Consider the following 20,329-nt stretch of genomic DNA (forward strand, 5'->3'; position numbering starts at 1 on the left):
AACTGTATTGTAATTAAATGCCCCTGTGGTTCAGGGCATTTTGTTTAGCTCAGAGAGTTCAACGTTCATGTCAGAGCACTGCTATACAGCCAACCAGGTTCACAAGCAAAGTCAATTTCATTCCGCACCATGAATTATATATATCGCAGTTTACAGGGCTTAATTTCTCACTCTCCATTCACCGCAACGCTGTTTGGCTTGCTTAAAAGAAGTGTTATCGGCGCAAGATACTACTACTAGAATGCAAGGTACCCCTATCCATAACAATCATACATAGTTGTACCCAATATTCCTATAAACACCGCTGCAATATAACGACAATAAAATATGGCACGTAATAATCATGGCACATAATAATTTCCAGAACAGTCTTGAATCCAGTCCCAGCTGAACTAAGGACTGGTTGCCCAATTAATCTGACGAGTCTGGATTGGGGTTGCCACCTGTACGGGTTTGACCTGGTCAATCTGGAAATTTGCCATCTGTGTTTGGGTGGCAGGAATTTATTTTTACCAAGCTTTTGGTTGGTATCGTGCTAAACTCTATTACAGTAGCAACGCATGGTCTTGATCGACGTAGGCGGACTGTTCAATTTGTTGTAAAGGTGGCAACCACACCCAGGCTCTCAGGGCAAAAATAATTCGTAGGCAATTTCATGACTCACTAATGGCACCCCACTCTTTATGAAAAACTAGGGGGCAGCATATAAAGTGGCATGTTATTCGAGGCCTATTGAAATGGTACCCAAAGTATTCTGGAACTTACACGTATGTGACTCCTGACTGAGTTCCCAAAGGATGCCTCTGACTTACAAAATGAATGCAAAAGGATATTAACAAGGGAGATTCATCTATTTGTCTATTAGCTAGGCACAGCATTTACTTGAGTATTATTCGTTTTTCAAAGTCCAGTGAGGGACCATTCTGGCTGCGAGACAGCAAACACCAATACTAATGATTATGACCTATGTATAATTTAAGTTACAGAATGCTGATTGCATTGAGCAGTGTGCCACCTGCTGCACAAAGTACTTCAATGCACAGGGTAGAGTGACACCGCACATCAACTATACCTGGCATTACATTTTTCAGTCATAGGAAAGTGGTGTCCCATGTACGGTGAAGGTCAGGTCCAGTAAGTGTGAAGTTTAAGGTGAGTGTCTAGTGAGCATCCGATGAGGGTCAGGTGAATGGTGAGTGTCTGGTGAGTGGTGTCAGGTGATTTGCAGGCGAGTGGCGAGTGGCAAGTGCCTGATAAGCAATGAGTGCGAGTGTCTGGTTGGTGGTGAGTTACAGATGACTTGTGACTGTAAGGTGAGTGTACGGTGATGTCCAGGTGCATGGTGAGTTGTGTGACCAAGAGGAAGAGGGGTGGGCCCATTTGGGGGTTGAGTAGGGTCTATGTGGTCATGGTGGGAAGAATCGGTGAGATTCACCCCATCAAGAGAATGGGCTGCCATTTAGTTCGTATATAATCGTGACAAAATGCTAAATTATGCTTCGAAAGATATCCCCGGATGTCTATTTAATTTTATACATTAAAATGTATGCACTGTGTAAACTATTGAACAATTATTTAAAAAAACTGAATACAGAAGAAAAAAAATCGAATTCATTTTTTATATAAATAAAATAAATCCGACTGTATATACAAATCTCAGTACTGCATACACATTGCATGAATTGAAATAGTCATTGAATGCGACACACATCTTACGCACTTTATCATAACCGCAGTTGTGTGTTCTCGTACACACGTGCAGAGAGCACTCTTTATCTTGAGCTCTATCCAGGCCCAATGTCCCCTGAGGATGTGTAGAATTCAGTGGAAATATTCCCTGTTATCTATTCTTTTCATTATTTTTCAAACCATCTATCTGCTCTAATCTTGTCTGTTCAGCCACACAGATGCCATTCCTTATGCCATGTGGATATGTTGTCTTTTATGTGCCTTGCACAAGGTGTTCCTTTTAAGAAGCTGAGAATGTAATTGCTGCTGTGCGAGGTAGAATAATGACGTCTTTTATTAACACAGCCCAGTACTTTCATTTTGAAGTAAAAAAATCCCACAATTGGATTAGGTGCTGGGGTCTCGCAATTATTTTTTAGAGGCGGATGGGAGCACAATTTTTTCCAAAGTCTTTTGGGCAAGGTTTTTCAGGTTATTAGCACGTAAAATTTAACATTTATTGTCCAGGAAAGTGTCAATGAATATCCAAGTTCCTACGTTACCTCCGATATGTAAAATGCTCACTCATAGAGTTGGTCAAATGTCCCAGTGGTGAGCATTCTTGAAAATTAGGAATCACCATTGTCATGATAAAGTCGAAGTGAATTCCTGCTCAATCTCCCGTTTACAGCCCTGAAGCCAGTGGTGGAAACGTCCACTTTCCGACGGTGGGGGCTAGCCGATCCATGACAACCACTAATTTGGTTTTAGTTGTTATTCATTCATTCTAATATACTTTAGCATAAACTTAGAAAAAAAACTTCCCCACGATCAGCATGGGCTCTCAAGCTCTGGCCAACTCGCTGCCCATTAGCGAAACAACTTGGTGACATTATGTTGCTTACATTCTGAAGCGCGTGTGCCTCACCAGTGAGGCTAAAGCGTTATACGTTTACGCTCCCGCTTCTTGCCGTGCGAGATGAATAAACTTACGTCGAGCCGTACGAACGTGTCTTGTGGAGTGCCAGATATCTGCAGGGTCCCGCGGAAGAAAGCTGGGAGCCAGGGTTGCAAGGGGACTGTGCTCCACTTTGCCTTCTCCAGACTACAAACCAGGAAATCAGGTACACACAATTTGAAATGAAACAAGGAAAATAAAAAAAATATCAGCACACACACATCACTTTGGTGTTCAAATATCGAGACTCAGTTGGCTTCAAACAAATGATCATTATCTGGCTAACTGATTAAACATTTACAAAGGAAGAAAATGGCCAATAAAGCTAAAAAGGGACACATCAAAGGACATGCTTATAAATACAGTGATGTTCATGCACGACCAGCGCTCAATTTCAGCCAGAACAATCCAAAATGCAGCCACTGTTAAGTTAACAATTATAGTGCCATGATTTAGAGAGTGAAGTTTGATCTATTATGTATAAGTAATTCATGTTTGTTTTTTTCTTCCTAATCCAGATTCGATGGTGCTACTGGAGTACTCGTTATCTGCAGCTGTGGTACCCATTAGCAGCCACAACAGTCTAGAACGCCGTTCCACGAGTTACTTTGGCACGCCACATCCATCTCACCTCATATTATCCTCATGATAACGACATCATTGTACCGGATATTCCGATATAACTATGAACGTGATTATAGGATTATATTGTACAATAATGTAGGATTTTAATGGATAGGCGTGCCTTGTACTATAGCGGTAGTGCCAATGCCAATAAGCCCTACTCCAAAGCCAAGCGTAGCAGCATTCTGGAGAATATCGAGTGATAAATTAAGCCCTGCCTCTGAGTCATATTATCTGCAGGACAAAAAGGATTTGTGAAAACTCTGAGAATGACCCTGTGGATAATGGGATCCACGAACTTCCGCTCCACAAATCGCCGTGGATAACGTTCTAAACACGTGGTTGGCTGGGTTTATGTTTGCGATTTGATGCATGTCAGAACACATAACACTGCTGAGATCCGCAGTTTGATAGTGAGCAGTCAACCAAAATTAAACCAGGTTCTCAAGTGGAGATAACTTAATTGTCTTAACTTAATAGCGAGATTTTTCCAAAATCAAATAAAAGAAAATTTACACTTTAGTTGACCTTATTTAGCTCCAAGTACTTCAATTTTACAATATCGAACGATTGATATACGGCAAAGCACTGGTGGTACGTGCTTGGACCCAACAATGTGGAGGCAGTGAGGGTTGGTGGATTACAAATTCGTTTAACTCCCTCCTCGTGGTCTTCGAGCTTGCCTTCTCCTGGCTTGCCAGGGTACCATGGCAGTACAGCAAGTGGATCACTACATTTCTATCTCTACGGGGAGTGCTACGCCGCTCACACGCGCCTTTTTTCTCCGGGTTCTCTGGCTTCCTCCCATTTATATAAACACTCCCTAATAGGGTTGGCCAAACATCCCCAATACAGAACCACAGAGTTTGGCAGATTATTGGTGCCAATATTGGCTGGTTTCCTCCGTTTTGAATAATTTTCTCTCTCCCGAGACTGAAAGAAGACCACCTAGTGTTGTGTAAGAGAGGCCCACATAAGTGATCCTGTAAGTACTCTCGTTCAGTTTCGTATAATTCATGGGCTTCTCCTGTCTTACAAAGAACCCTCCTCAGAACGTGACTAATGATGACAACATTGGAGATATAACAAAATAAAAAAACCTGTTGATGAAATCTTGTTTCATCTCCATCGGGTATATTTGAAACTCTTCCAAAGGCTTTTCATCCAGTGTTAAGTTTCCAGTCAATCCTGAAGCAAACATCGATACAATGTTAGGTCATATACACGAGTTTGCAAACCTTTCCAGCAATACATATTTTCACATAAGAATACAAAGACAAAGTCTCCCTTTGTTATAATAGACTAACATTGCGAGTGCATTTAGCGAGCACCTATTAAGGCAGGGCTACTGCATAAGGAGGTGGGTGAGGTCACCGACACCTTGCATGTACAGTCACTTTTGTATGGCGAGTACTGATGTTAGCAACGCTGAATCACAGTAGCGCATACCTATATTTGTTGGAAGTCAACCAAAAACCAAGCTCAGGTTCATACTTTTTATAAATGTTCCACTGGTGTTGTACGTCGTCAGGAATCAAACCCGTGTCACCAGGGTGGCAGTGCAGTAAGCCAACTATGTTATCTCCACTCTCTATAGAACTAGTTAAAGTTGATGTTGTTTAAGAAACTAGGATAGTCTTTTCCTGATGACGAACGCTTGTTTTGCGATCGAAACGTCGTGGTTTTGTGTTATTTTTTGTTATGTTCTTTTAACCTATCTGCGTAACTTTACCGAAAGACCGAAAGAATATGAATAGGATCGTCTCATTTTGCAGGGATGATCTGGACAGGCAAAGATATTCTACAATGCACACATGCTGTCACGGTGTACAGGTTAGCACACTGGACTTGCATTTCATAGGTTTCCAGTGTCATTTGATCTCCCGGGATGGCAGTTGAAACGGTGAAAGTTTCTTAACCCCCTCCCCTAACACCTATGTCCACCCAGCAGTTGAGATGAGCACACCGCAGTCAATCGGGAGTGTTGCATGTGGTGGGGGTAAAACGTGGGTATTCTCCCACTTCTCCCAAGACGTCTGGCCAATGTGAAAGAGTAGGCCACGTGCACTGTAGAGGAACCCTCAAGAGAGCGGTCCCTCACAATGGAAGCCATTCCAGCAGTACTGGCATGAGCGAGCAATTGCAGAGCTACCCCTTTACCTTTGTTTTACTACTAGAAAAGCTCAGCATCTAAGAGGTGCACATTTGGTATCCTTGAACACGATGCCACCGGGTGGCATTGCCTTGTATTTGCGCTGGATATACGACGATCTCACCGAAGGGGAATACACTCAAACATAGCGGCAGCTCACACCGATGTGTATGTTTAAATAAGCAGCGGTCACAAGGCTGCTCATGTACTTGCCGCACACACATTTGCACGCAAAGGTTAATATGTGAGACAAATTAACCTGCAATTGAATGGAACAAAACAGCCAAGAAACCAGCGTTTTTGTCCCTCAGAGAGAGAGAAAGAAAATGCAATGTATTTAACGTGTATCCATGGCACAGAGGTCACAATGTATCACCAACCCGCTCAAATGAGATGCACCATGTAATTATTTTAATCCCTCTTTATCTTACAAGGCTGTTTCCATCGCAACGAAATGCTCTGCACACTAATTTGTTAAGCTGAGACCGTTGCATATCACACTCGACATAATAAGCCATTCAAGGCAAATTTAAATCAGCAGTAATATTGTCTGCGTAAAACTAAAATTTGCATTCATTTTTGGATTAAGCAACAGTTGCTTAGCGTATTTTAATTTGGTTACATTCATCATCTTTTACCACTTAGACTACCACTCTAAACTCCATAAACTATATTTTGTTGATGATCATCATCAACAGCAATGATAAATCCGCTCCTGAATAAGCTCTTCCTCACATCGTGGTTTATCCCCCTCAATGGTCTTACAATTCCATAATCCATCTTCCCCCGGATCATGAGGTGATATCGTCATCCCATGTCCGTGGTTGACATCCTATTGAGTGTGTTCCCTCCTTTGGCTGCTATTCTATCACCAGTCTTGTCCAATCAGCCGTCATCCCTTCTAGCGATGTGTCACTCCCAATCCCACTTACATTTATTAATATTCAACATGATGTCTATTTTGAGCTTGCTTTCTGATCCACTTTTCTTCCTGCCTCTCTGCGTAAATACAAACGTGCACCACCCCATGTTTTTTATTCCACTTCTTTTCTAAGTGTCCATGTTTCCGATCCACATATCATCGCAGGCAAACATGCCCGGATTAAAAATTTGATTTTTTTTTGGCATACTGATAAATCGATTTTTATTTTTTAAATTACATTTTGCAAAAGCACTTCAACCTGCTGTCACTCACCTCTTTATTTCCTAATTTTAATCCCGATCTGCCAGTTGATGAAGTTAACTTTAAATCAAACGTCTATGTTCAAACATGGTAATATGTACGTATGTTGAATTTCTTTCGCACCATACGTAAACAACCGTTCGAATCAGAGGTGTGTAGCTTTATCCTATCTCCATTCCGCAGGATTAGAACTGAAACATAAGGTCCTTAATTGATCAAAATTGTTTGTGAGAATTTTCTTTAAATTAACAGAGAGCTGAGACAAGAATAAATGACATAATTCACACAATTAATTTGTTCGGCTATTTTGGGTGGCGGAGGGTAACACGACAAACATTTGGCCATATGATTACCCAAATATAATGTCGACATCATAATCGTGGCTGTGAGACAACTACGTGCCAAGAACGAAACTAAATAAATTGATAAAGGTGGACCCAGAGAGGAGCAATAAAATAAAGGTCCAAATATAAAATGGCATGAATGGACTACTGTGTTCTTGCTGTTTCAGAGATGCAGTGAGGAGACATCAGCAGCAGTCCTGTCCTGTCAGTCACACCCTCTGAAATAGTACTTTGCCACATAAAATGCCGCATTGCCAACAGGGAGATCTAGAATACATATGTTTACCATGTGACACAACTGGGATATCATTGGTAACAAATTATAGTGTAACAAATAATACTGTTCTTTGTTTTGGACTGTCAAATAATTAGTTGATACACATAGGTTGTGATTAATGATTATATAACATTCCATGATTAACGTTACATATATTATTGATATCATTATCGCGACTAACTTTTCATTTTCTTGAACTTATTTTCACTTTTCATTGTCTAATGTGACTGAATTGGTTCTAAATTTCTACCTACTTGGCATATCACATGTATTGACATTTTGTATTACAAGTCTACATATTAAGAAAATAAAGTGTATTTTGTGACACAGAAAAAAAATACGTGCAGTGTAATTACACCATAAAACTATTAAGACAAAGTAAGTGGGCTGGGGCATAACAAGTCAATGAGAGGGATGATCGAGGATCTTCTTGAAAAATAATGGAGCAATGATGTCAATTCAGGTCGTGTGCAGGTGCTAGATGGATTGCTAAGTCTCAGGATCAGAGAAGGTGCCTTGTGGAGGCTTTCATCGAGCAGTGGATTGACGATGGTTGATATAATGAAACTCTCATGGCATCATACTGTGCAACAGTGCAGTTGTTCATGGTTGGAATAAATCATTATGGTAACATTCAAAAGTTACAAGACCCTTGTTGAACACCTACCGCTATCATCGGCTCAGACCTTCAAACAAATTGCATCTGAAATCCTTTAGCAGGGCACAAGAGGGGGTGTGAACGATGGGAGGGCAGATGAAAGACTTTTTCCAACGTTGCATGTAAAATGCCGACCCACCTTTCCTTTGGGTGTCAATGTTCAACCCATAGTTGACCCGGCCTCTGTTCTCCACCAAAAAACTCAGTGTCGACTTTTCCTGCCGTGAAAAAGGAGACTGTGAAAATGCAGTACTCAGCAGTGCCCCGTCAGGGGGTCGGCTTGCCGACATGAAATAACACGAGGAATAAGGATTCGCATATACCCCAGCATCTCAGATCTCAATCATTCCAATGCCCAACTATAATTTATTTCTTTAGCCTCGGGGACTACACTGATAAAAGCCGTGGCCTGTGCGGCATAAGGTGATACTTGGAAGTGGACATTAGGCTGTTATTGGTTATTCCAATTAATTTCATTGAGAGGCATTGCGCTGTTGTTTTAAAATACACTGTAGTCACCGCAGAGAATTGTAGTAACACGATCTCACTCTGTGATAGCTGTGCCACCCCCCCCCCCCCCCGCATGGCCTTGTGGGAGCCTCGGTACTAATAAAGTTATTTTATTTTAGTTTTTATTTCAGTTCTGTTCCGATGACCTATGTGACATCATCGGAATGGCTAAGCAATTTGCCTGTAATTTTCAAAAGTAGAACTGTAACACCGGTACACACAGCCTACTCTATTTTTATAATATCACATGTTTAAAGTCCACTGTGATTCAGACGGTGCGTGACTTTGGTTAATACGCCCGAAGTATCAACTCAAGTGGCTAGAGGCTCTAAACGGAAACGTCTGCAACAAGCACTGTAGCAGCTACTCGTGCTTACATGTACACCATTCTGTAAGCACATTACACCAGTGCTCTGAACTTTTCATTGGCTACCAGTCAAATTCCGCATAGATTTTAAGATCATGCTATTAACCTTTAAGGCTTTAAAAGGACTAACCCCACATTGCTTGCAGGAACTAATACATTTATATATTCCATCAAGGTCCTTAACATCTTCTGATCTACAACTACTCAGCAGTCCCAATTCTAGGTTGTACTCTTTTGATGATCAGGTTTTTGTTTGCGTGGCACCCAAACTATGGAACGCCTTGCCACTTGAAATCAGGCAATCAGAGTCGGTAGATATATTGAAGTCTGCTTTGAAAACCAATCTCTTTAAAGCGGCCCTGGTTCTATTTTTTGTTTCCTGCTCATCATACATTGGACATTGGAATTCTAGAATGGAATGCGCGTTATAAATTTCAATTATAATTATCAAGCAGCAAACAATGCTACCGCTCGGCTGTGTCACCACCTCATGGGAGAAGTGCATTCGTTTAATCAGGATAAATTATAAGTAAAAAAATAGACTCATACCTTTACATCTGGGATAACTGCAGACACCCTCACGTAGTCAAGAAATCCTTCAGATTTTGAGTTCAAAAAAATCTGTGTGAGAAAATAAAAACAAACATGGAAATGTGAGTGTTTTCTTAAATAATTCTCTTCACATTGTGACAGTGAAGAGCTACAAACCGATCTGTTGTGCTCCAAAATATCTTCGCACTGCAATGGGCGTCTAGTTCAAGTTCAAGTTCATTCAAGTTCATGTATTAGGTATAGCCCTGTGAGCCATTCGGCTCTTGAATCGGGCGCAACCGCAACAAACAAAAAACAAAAACATGAACAAGAAAACATCTTAAAGTGACTATGTGCAAACAGAAAATCCAAGAAAAGACAGCAACGTATTGCAGAAAAAGCACCGTACACCAACGATGTGTGCAAAAATCCCTGTGGGATGCAAGTCAAACGACAACAACCACAAGACAACTTAGATTAAGGCCATCAGTCTAACTCTCTACTACAACAAACAAACATGGCCAAACCAAAAAACTTTTCGAAAATCACCAAAATAAAGCCATAAAAGCAATGTAACAGTGATCATAGGAACTGTGACCGAATTTCCACAATAAACAACGTAAACAACATGTACTACCAAACTCTGCAGCCATCGCTGGCTGCATGAGTCACTCCACAACAGCACGAGCATCAGTTGGAGTATCAACATCTTTCAATGCACCTTTAAGATCAGAACACTAAATCAAAACACAGATCATACTTTGCAGCAATCATCCGGAGCGAAACATTGCATTTTAGGCCACTGAATAGCAGTGGCAGCTAGGGGTGTACAACTCCTCTAGAGCAGTTTTGAGTGAAGATCTCATAGGTAGTGATTCAAGTTGCAGTTTATTGGCAATAGCATTCCAGACCCTGGGGGCATCAATAGCAAAGGCCCTTCAGTATTTGTATGGCAATAGGGAATGTGAAGCTGGTAAATGAGCGAAGACCTTAGGTCAAATTTGTTCTTTGAAACAGAGAGGAGATCCAGCAGGTAGTCTGCGGATTTTTTTGTAAGTACATCATGAATAAATAAGATCTGATGCACAAGCTGTCGAACATTGAGAGATGTTAAGTTTGACTCAATGTAAAGATCACAGTGGTGAGTCCTATATGGGCAGTTCAATGCAAATCTCAAGCTTCTTCAGTACAGTACTTGGGGCTGATTTATACACGATGTCACAGTAATCAAGTAGAGGCAGTATGGTAGCTTTTATCAATTACCAATATAATCAATGTGATCTTCAAAATTCAGTTTTGAATCAAGAATGACCCCAAGATACTTATAGATCTTGACTTGCTCTATTCGATAATTATTTAAGGAATGTAATTGGGGAAAAATAACTTCCCGCTTTAGTCCTGGTGAGAAGCATAGCACCTTGGTTTTGGAGGTATTCAGGACTAGTTTAAGAGCAACTAGCTGATGTTGTAGTTTGTTGAAATCACCCTGGAGCTTAGCGATCACGTCATCCGGAGAGCGGCCAGCAGTAATCAGTATCGTGTCATCTGCAAAACTATTTACCCTGGAATGATCCAGGTCAATGCCCAATTCATTGACATAAAGAGAGAACAAGAGGGAGCCGAGGATTGAACCCTGTGGAAACCCTTTTGTTATCTTAACACTGTTTGACCTCCAACCATCTGTGAATACAGTTTGGGTGCGAAAATAGAGATAATATTTTAACCATTCTACTGCGTGTTTGGAGAACCGGAGGCAACATAGTTTACTAAACAGGGTGTTGTGGTCGACTGTATCAAAGGCTTTGGATAAGTCAATAAAAAGACTGGTGCAGTACTGCTTATCAAGGCTACCGTAAATGTGAAACAGAGTCAAAAGCAGCAGATGTGGTGCTGTATTTTTTTCGGAACCCAGATTGTTTTCGATGTAATAGATTGTTGTCTGACAGGAAACTGCTAATTTGGTAGTTCAATAATTTTTCAAAAAATTTCATCAACGGGGACAAAATTGAGATAGGTCGGTGGTTATTTGGATCATCTTTAGGGCACCATTTGTGAAGTGGACGAACATAGGAATGTTTCCATTCTAGAGGTATTGATGCTTCTGTAATAAAAGGACTCAGACACTTCTTGCTGACTCCGTGTCCTTTATTTGGGGTTCGCGTTCTCCTTCCCACACGGCACTCCTCCTGAGACTCTCTCCCTGGCAGCCCCACATCTGCCTTCGCTCCCGTAGCCTTCCACGCTCCTGCAGCTCCGCTGCAGGCTCTTGGTACAGCCCTCTGGCTGCTCCCCCAGCAGCTCCATCTCTGCTCCCTGTTCCTCCGTGCGTGGCGATCTCGCCACCTCCCAATGTCAGCCCTTCGTGGCCTCTATGGCTATCTCGCCATTTCCTACCTCAGCCCTTCGTGGCCTCTGTGGCTATCTCGCCATTTCCTACCTCAGCCCTTCGTGGCCTCTGTGGCTATCTCGCCACTTCCTACCTCAATCCTCCACTCTCTCTTCCACCCCGCTGGCTGGCGCCGTCATGAGCCCCTCAGCCACCAGGCTGAGGCACGGCGACCACCCAACGTGTTCACCACCCTTCACTCCCCCGACTGACCCAGATAGCTTCCTGTCTCCCCGCTATAACTTCTCCCCCACGTCACCCTGACTCCTCCCTCTCGGATCGTCATATCCGCCCCGCCCATTTACGCCCGCATTACACTACCCTCCCCCGTAGAGAAAATCCCAGCCGTCCTCGGCTGAAACAGAACAAAATAATGCGGGCGAAGGCATCACAATCAGGAGTCCCCCAGACACAACGGAGATTATAACAACAACAACACAAGCAACGAAAGGGGAGGTATCAGGAACTGGAACAGAACACCGGCCTGTCCTCCGCGCAACATCAACAAGAATAAGAATGGCACAATGAACAAAAACGGCAACTGACACGCAAGAACGGCCAACGCGCACAACCCAGAAATGTGATGTTTTAGTGCGTGTCCATGTTGCAGTTCCATCCGCTCGGCTCAAGTCCAACGTCAAAGAGCAAGTGGTAGAGCAGAACGACGAACGGCGCTCAATTGCTCCTTCAAGTCCTCATCCAGCTAGCACACCAGGTAACACCCAGTGCGACGGGAGCTGAAGAATCTGTGACGAGAAGGAGAATCCAATCCCCTGAGGCACAGCACAACAACGCACATCCGCATGTCGTACACGACAGCCACCCGGCCTCAGGGTAGTGGAGATGATGTAAATCCAGCCCGCTTAAAAAAAAACTCCCCATAAATACCCAAAATAACGCAATGGATGCCCCAGTATTTACATTTTAACAACAATATTATTTACACGTGACAACAACAACAACAAAATTTTCTGCTCTTACCCACCAGCAGTCCTCCCTTGAGGACCAGCACAGACATCGCACGTACACAGCATGTACCCACGGTCACTCTCAGCAACCCAACAAAACGCCTAATCGCACACCCTCGCGTGGAGAGAGCCACGCTCCCCAGCGGTAATGTTTAACTCGCCCTAACCCCCACCGTGGTCGTCAACCCACAGCAACATCCACTGACCATACTCTCAGCTAGTGCAATTTCGGGGATGAGCAGCAACTCGGCCACGCTCCTCCCTTACTATCCCATCAGAGATGGACACACACCAGCCTCGTATAGTCCGATGCTTTATAGCCCAGGGAAGGTTCATCCCCCAGCAATGCCAGACCCCCTGTACTCCCCCCACGGGGCAATGTTCTCTTATAGAGACAATAACACCCTAACCCAGATCCCGTGAGCCCCCGGCACACCAGGTTCAGTCTGCCACCGCACAACTGAACCATGACTCCCCGAGCCATATGAGCACATGGCCCATTAGTTTAAGACATACCACGGAGGTTTCGCCTCCGGGCTGTCAGGTCAGCCATCAGCCATAGCCCGATGTGACCACAACTCGTGCATCACCCAATCAACAATGGCAGGCATAACAGATGGAATATTTGCCCCACCCCGGTTTTTTCCCGCGCGCTCAAAATGGCGTCCCCCTTCGCCCAGCGCGTTCGCGCAATATCTCGCGCGCACTCAAAATGGCGGCCCTTTCCGCAAAGCGCATCGTCGCCACACCCCGCGTGCGCGCAAAATGGCGGCCCAACGTGCGAACACGTGGCCAGTTTTCTCCATTCGTGCACCCCAGCTTCCCTTAGCTGGGGGTCACAAGACGCATCTCCCGTCACATTATAACAACCCCACCAACGATAGACGCACAGCCCCAGCTTGCTGCGCACAGCTGTCATATCGTGGAATTTTTAACCAATATTTTACCAACCACATTAGTTACACAACCCAACTCGCCAAGCAACTCGTGGCTGCATGCGATCAACCGAATACGCGACGCCACTTGGCGCCAATTTACGGTCCCATTAGCATTAACCTTTGAGACACCCACAACGGCGTCATCACGCACCCTCAAAGCGCGCTCTCTCTCTCAAAAAGCGCAATTACCCATAATATACACGAAATCTCGTGTGCACAACACCAATACAACCGAATTTTAGGGTCCCCCTCTATAATATACACGCAATCTCGTGTGCACAACAACCATACAACCAATTATTTGGGTCCCCCTCGAATTTGTTACCAATTTCCAACAGGTACGCACAATATAATAACAATCCCAATTCCAATAATCAACCACTGCATCGCACCCCATAACCATACAGAACGGTATAACAGCACATGCAATCAGCATATCGCGATCACACGCGCACATTTAAGCACAATAGCAAGCAGATCTGCAGGCAACCAACACACCATTAATCCTGTCGTAACTTTGCAGCAACAACACAATTATTCTCTCTCTTGCAACAATCGCATCGCACACAGCACCTCGCAGCACAATACACCAAAAAAAATATATATATTTTTTTCCAATTAAGCCCATCACACAAGGTAACCCACAAATAATACAGCGCAAGATACCCGACGCTCCCAAGTTACTAATTAACTTCACCATCAAGATAACAACTCCACGCAGCAGCGCACACACACAATTTGACACTCAGCAAATACAGCAGACTCTCCGTCCATTCTCAACACACGCACACACTTATATTGACACCAAGCAACAAGCAGATAGCGCGTTCATCGTTATTACACACATATACACACAGTCCGAACCGCGCTCCGCACAATCGAGTCATAAGAGAAAACCAAAATAGCCCCCCGGCCCTCGAAAGATGAGTGAGGTGTGTGTTAAGGCCGGGTGCGTATCGTTATGACTCGCCCGGGGCTGCAGCAAGAAGAGGACGGCAGGGTGGCAACTTGAGACGCCTCGCAGAACTCGTTCGGCAACTTGACGGCTCCGTTGTCACGCACCCGAGCCAGGACGGGAAGCTCCCGCCCCAGCAGCTGCAGCATCGGCGTCTTCTCCTCGCAGCACCCCCTCGAAAAACAGCAGCTCACAGCAGGCTGCTCACCCCGCGGCACCTCCAGATGGCAGCGCAAGGCTGCCTCTCCGCCGCGATGTTGAAGATGGCGGCGTCCTCCCGCCGCGGTGAAGACAAGATGGCGGCTTCCTGCCTTTTCTCCCCTGCCACGCCCAAGATGGCGTCTTCGTGCCACGTGGCAGATGGCGCTGGCAGCGCAGGAAAGGCGGAGGCCTGCGGATCACCACCGGGCCTCCCCGACGCCGTCCTCGGCGTGGTGAACTCACACAGTTGCGCCAGCACGATTTTCAAGGTCTCCATCTGCGCCGCCATCTGTCTCCATCGTAAGTTGGCATCCTCCGGCACAGACAGGTCCACCAACGCGGCGACACCTTGCTCACCCGGACCCGTACTCGTTCCAGCACGGATCTCCTCTTCCATCGCAGGCAGGTCCACCGTCTGAGGAAGGTCGTCGTCGTCTGATGATGTAGCAGATGATGGCGCAGGAATATTCTTTTTTTTTTCTTCTTTCTCTCAGTTGTTTTGAGATGCCGTTTCACTTCTGACTCCAGTGTAATAAAAGGACTCAGACACTTCTTGCTGACTCCGTGTCCTTTATTTGGGGTTCGCGTTCTCCTTCCCACACGGCACTCCTCCTGAGACTCTCTCCCTGGCAGCCCCACATCTGCCTTCGCTCCCGTAGCCTTCCACGCTCCTGCAGCTCCGCTGCAGGCTCTTGGTACAGCCCTCTGGCTGCTCCCCCAGCAGCTCCATCTCTGCTCCCTGTTCCTCCGTGCGTGGCGATCTCGCCACCTCCCAATGTCAGCCCTTCGTGGCCTCTATGGCTATCTCGCCATTTCCTACCTCAGCCCTTCGTGGCCTCTGTGGCTATCTCGCCATTTCCTACCTCAGCCCTTCGTGGCCTCTGTGGCTATCTCGCCACTTCCTACCTCAATCCTCCACTCTCTCTTCCACCCCGCTGGCTGGCGCCGTCATGAGCCCCTCAGCCACCAGGCTGAGGCACGGCGACCACCCAACGTGTTCACCACCCTTCACTCCCCCGACTGACCCAGATAGCTTCCTGTCTCCCCGCTATAACTTCTCCCCCACGTCACCCTGACTCCTCCCTCTCGGATCGTCATATCCGCCCCGCCCATTTACGCCCGCATTACACTTCTTTGATGGACAGGTTGAACATATGGGCTATAGGTTTGTATATTAGGTGACCAACAGTTAGCAGAGCCAAAAGTCTAAGGGTCATACAAGGCACAGCAAGTTCTATAACACACACACGTTCCTTTCTAGAGCACTTATTTTCCAAGAGAGATTACTCTTTTGCTTGTCTTTTTTTAAAGGTCATGTGTGCTGCTTTTTTAATATCGGCCACTGCATCGTGGAATCATAACCCAAATCCCAAATATTTTCCAACAACCACATTGAGAAATGCCACCAACTGACCATTCTTACGAATGTCAACATTGCAAGCAGCTCATCTCACTGGGCTCATATACACTGCCATCCTTTTGTAAATATGTTGGAGGAGGGCCTCTGCACCCCTCTGTGGGTCGTCAGGGTTAACTGAGCATGCTTCACCACACGAGTCAGGGCGGGCTGAAGTCAAATAACAAACAAAACATTACAATACAATGCTATACAATTCGGTCCACAACTCTGCAGTAACATAAGTTATACTAAGATATATTCGTTTTGTATTCAAACAAATAAATTAAACTTAAAGATACAAAAAGGGAACTGCGTAGATGAGAGAACATATGCAAGTTAATAAAAAGGTAAGCATCCAAACGTAAGACATTTAAGTAGGGTCAGGCAGAACACGTCACTATGACGGAAGAGGGCTCATGGTGAGGAATAATAATGGAGTGGCAGCCAAAGAACAGAAGGCATCTGAGAGGATGTCAACCAGAGAGGTGCAGTGATGATATCGGCTCGTGTGCAGATGCTCGGGAGATTATGAAAAAGGTACGATAATGAAAGGTGGCAGCGGTTAAGGCGGCTTTCACCCAGCAGAGGATTAACCATGGCCGATGATCATGTTGACTTTACTGTATTCCCTTGTTATTCACGACCTTGCTATCCGCGATTTTGGCTATCCGCTAATCGCATCTGGAACTCTACACGACTGCATCGATATATAGGGAAAGAACGTGTTGAGATAAAGTGATGAAAGAGAATGTGATGAGATGAAGTGATGAGATAAAGTGATGACAGCGAAAGTGGTAAGAGATGCGAGAAAGAGACTTCTCGAAGCTTTAGAAGCATCTGCAAACATTGTGCGTACGATGTTCGTAGGTCGATATAATCCACAAAATTTGCTGTTCACGAGCATCTCCGGAACATATCCCTCGTGAATAGCGAGGGAATACCGTATGCAAAAATATGCACACAAGTGTTCCCCAAATACAAACTAGGCAGCCCCACCAAATACGTAAATGAATTGACATTCAGATGTATGAGGAAATAGTGTACTTCACTTTACCCACCACTGACCCTGCAGTCAAACAACTGGTTGAATGCATATGATGGGGTAAAGTAGAGGTGTTACTACTGTTTATATTGCTTGATTTATATAGAAATTAAAGGTGGAATTACTTATAATGTACTGAACTAATTTTGGAGTGCGGCTTTTTCTAACTGATCCTATCTTTACTCTTTGGGGTTTTTTCAGTAAAGTCACGTAGGTAACAAAATAAAATAATTTAAATTGAATCACGACGTTTCGGAGGCAACACAAGCTTCCGTCTTCAGGTGGAACCGTTACAGCAAAATTACTGTATCAAGTGAAGAGAGGTCTAAGAGACACGAGATTATATACAGGTTAAGGGAAGGGGGAGGAGCCAGAATGGGCCGTGGGGGGGGGCTAAGTTAAGCCGCCTGTTGTGATGCTGCAGGGGGTTAGGGGACGGATAGAGCACTGTGTGCAGGGGATGGCAAGTGGTTAGAAAAAAATAGACACACAAACAGGAGGCAGTATTTAAGCTGACAAACTGGTTGCCTTGCAGTATACTGCAGTAAACTATGAGGCTGCTAAAGTTTAACTTAGGTTTGACTTGGTTAAAAAATTAACCCGTATAAACAAAGTTTTTCACTATAAATCCTTTATATGCGTGGCATCGGGGCGGCTAGAGTCCTCTCGTCCTCTGGCTTGAGATGGCTGCCACCTATGGGTCAGATGATTGTCTGGCAGCATTAAACAATTGGTAATTAAATATTTTAAAAAATTTCCCTAAACAGTGTAAAATTTTGGAAACATTTTTTCATGAAAATGCATTGTCACGCACAACGAGTCTGTGTGCAAAAGGTCAGCTCGATTGAATCACGGGAAGTGGGTTAAAAAACGACCGAAAAATGTGCACGGTCCTAAGCAAGCAAGCGAACTTAATATAAAGGATTTAAAAAGGGTGGCTAATCAAGCTGGGAATAGGTTGGCTCCTCCCCCCCCCCCTTAACCTGTATATAATCTCGTGTCTCTTAGAACTCTCTTCACTTGATACATTCATTTTGCTGTAACGGTTTGACCTGAAGATGGAAGCTTGTGTTGCCTCCGAAACGTCGTGATTAAAACAACATTTTTACCTACGTGACTTTACCGAAAAAAACAAAGAGTATGGACCCTTGCAGTCACAAAAACTTCAAATCTAGAATGAATGATCCTATCTTTTCCGCATTGCAGAGAGATGAGCTCAACATGAGAAAACAGTTATTTTTCTTCTTCTGTTGTATTGGTTTATGAAGAAGAACTCTTAGAGGTTCACTAGAAATTTATTTATCCATTATATTGGTTTGTCTGAAAGTGGGCGAATTGTAGATACACCACCACCTTCAAGTTTATATTTGGGGCAGTGCGAAGTTACGCGGTCCAGGGCTTGGAGTTCATAGCTGCAGTTGTGCACAGGTGTCCCTTTCATTTTCTATTTGTGCACTATATCCGAATATTCCGTGGTTTGTGCGGATAAAGAACACAAACCGACTTTCTAAATAATGCACTGATTAATACGAAATATATCGTTGCATAATGTATAGGAGGAGCTTTTTATTCCCACAAACAAAGAAGCCATCTCATTTAATATGTCCTCAAATGCTAAGAGCACTCTCAAAGCACAAGGCACCCTCCTCCACATTGTGTCCATACCAGAGTCTGGGTCACTCTGCAATGTGCTCCTATACGAGACCAATTAGGATGCCCAAATGAGTAATGCAATAAACTTTAGAATGTAAGAAATAAATAGGTAATTCGCAATCTTACATAGATGCGGATGTGGACAGACAAAAGATTATGATAAAAAAAGGGCACTATAAAAATTGAAAATGGATTATTTTTTCGGGAATGATGGCAGTGGTCAGCGTAATGTGATATGAACCAAGCAACCCGAGTTTGATGTTCAACCACGGAAAACAATAATGATTACACAACTGGGTCTGGGCTTGCCCCTAGGCCGACTCAGCCTTAATAAATACCTGGTGCAGTATATAAATAACATGGTGGTGGCTATCCCAACCCATCGTGCACCATTCCGGATTGAACTGGTGCTTGCTAACAGAACTTTCTCCAAAGGTCTATGTAGGATGTATCGGTGTCCTTTTGAATACACTTGTGTGCGCATGTATGCGTAAATGTGTGTGCTTGTGTGTATGAGGAGTTGTCGTTTAGTGGTTATCGCATTGTGTTATGAACCCAGCGACCAAAGTTCGATTCCTGATCTTGGTCAACATTGGTGAAGTATACCTGAGCCAGTCCTGGGCCTCCCCTAGGTCAAGTTAGCCCCAAAGACTTGGTGCAATGTGTAAACATCACCACTAGGGAGACAAAGGCAGCCGAACATGGTGCTGGCCACCACCCCCTTGTGTACCATGCAGGCCTTCATCGGTGCTCGCCTACAGCACTTGCCCAACAATCTGTTAAGGCTAAAGGGAGGATCTTTGTGCATACATGTTAAAAAAAATACTCACTGAGTTTCAGTATTCTTTTCTTTATGGACCTGCTTTGAATATGTTATCAATTCCTGAAGGGATATCTTGTGACATTGAATATAACTAGGCAGCTTGGAGAAACCAAAACTTATGGGGGGATAACAAACAAATACGTAGCCTTAGGTCAGCAACATCGTTTCTGTACTACCTCCTCCTGGAACTTTACTGACCTGCAGGTAGATCTCACGCATATGAATCCATGTCCAATTCAGCAACCACATTTTAAATGCAATGAGCTACAGGTGTCTGCCACCACAACCAGAAAACCTATTTCATTTTCACTTGCATACAACTGACAGCCACAAATGGCTTTCAAATAGATATTTTAACTCTATAAAATTGTTTATTTTCATGTTTAACTTTATAATGGCACTTTGGGTGGCAAATCTGTGCCAGAAAATTGCCACACGTTGACACGAAAATATTGTACTTGACATGACCATCTGAACCCTGCGTAATTTTTTATTTTAGTTTACAGATGATGACGAGACAATGCTCACCTGTGCCCGATCATGCACGTTCAAGTTGGACTTGAGTAAGCCTCCGTGACGGATTTTCGTCTCGTAGAGCGCATATCCATAGGACTGGCCATTCCCATCATTGATTGGGAATTTCTCCATGTTCATCGGAAGAGCAGAGTGTATCGGCTGGAGACATCACATGC

At 44.2% G+C, this 20,329-nt stretch overlaps 1 protein-coding gene across 4 annotated transcripts in view; it reads right to left on the bottom strand.

Annotated features, from left to right (window-relative positions):
* Window positions 1–20,329, bottom strand: part of GLB1L2 (galactosidase beta 1 like 2) — a 73,177-nt gene that overhangs the window by 14,117 nt on the left and 38,731 nt on the right. For all 4 annotated transcript variants that reach the window (XM_061550867.1, XM_061550865.1, XM_061550868.1 and 1 more), the window contains exons 13-17: window positions 20,166–20,312; window positions 9,291–9,362; window positions 8,004–8,082; window positions 4,351–4,438; window positions 2,662–2,773 (exon numbers count right to left, since the gene is read on the bottom strand). In XM_061550867.1, coding sequence (XP_061406851.1) covers window positions 2,662–2,773; window positions 4,351–4,438; window positions 8,004–8,082; window positions 9,291–9,362; window positions 20,166–20,312 — 498 coding nt within the window. The remainder of the gene's footprint in view (window positions 1–2,661; window positions 2,774–4,350; window positions 4,439–8,003; window positions 8,083–9,290; window positions 9,363–20,165; window positions 20,313–20,329) is intronic.

The sequence above is a fragment of the Lethenteron reissneri genome, chromosome 13 (genome assembly GCF_015708825.2).
Source record: "Lethenteron reissneri isolate LAM-NWPU_2019-01 chromosome 13, ASM1570882v1, whole genome shotgun sequence".
NCBI lineage: Eukaryota > Metazoa > Chordata > Hyperoartia > Petromyzontiformes > Petromyzontidae > Lethenteron > Lethenteron reissneri.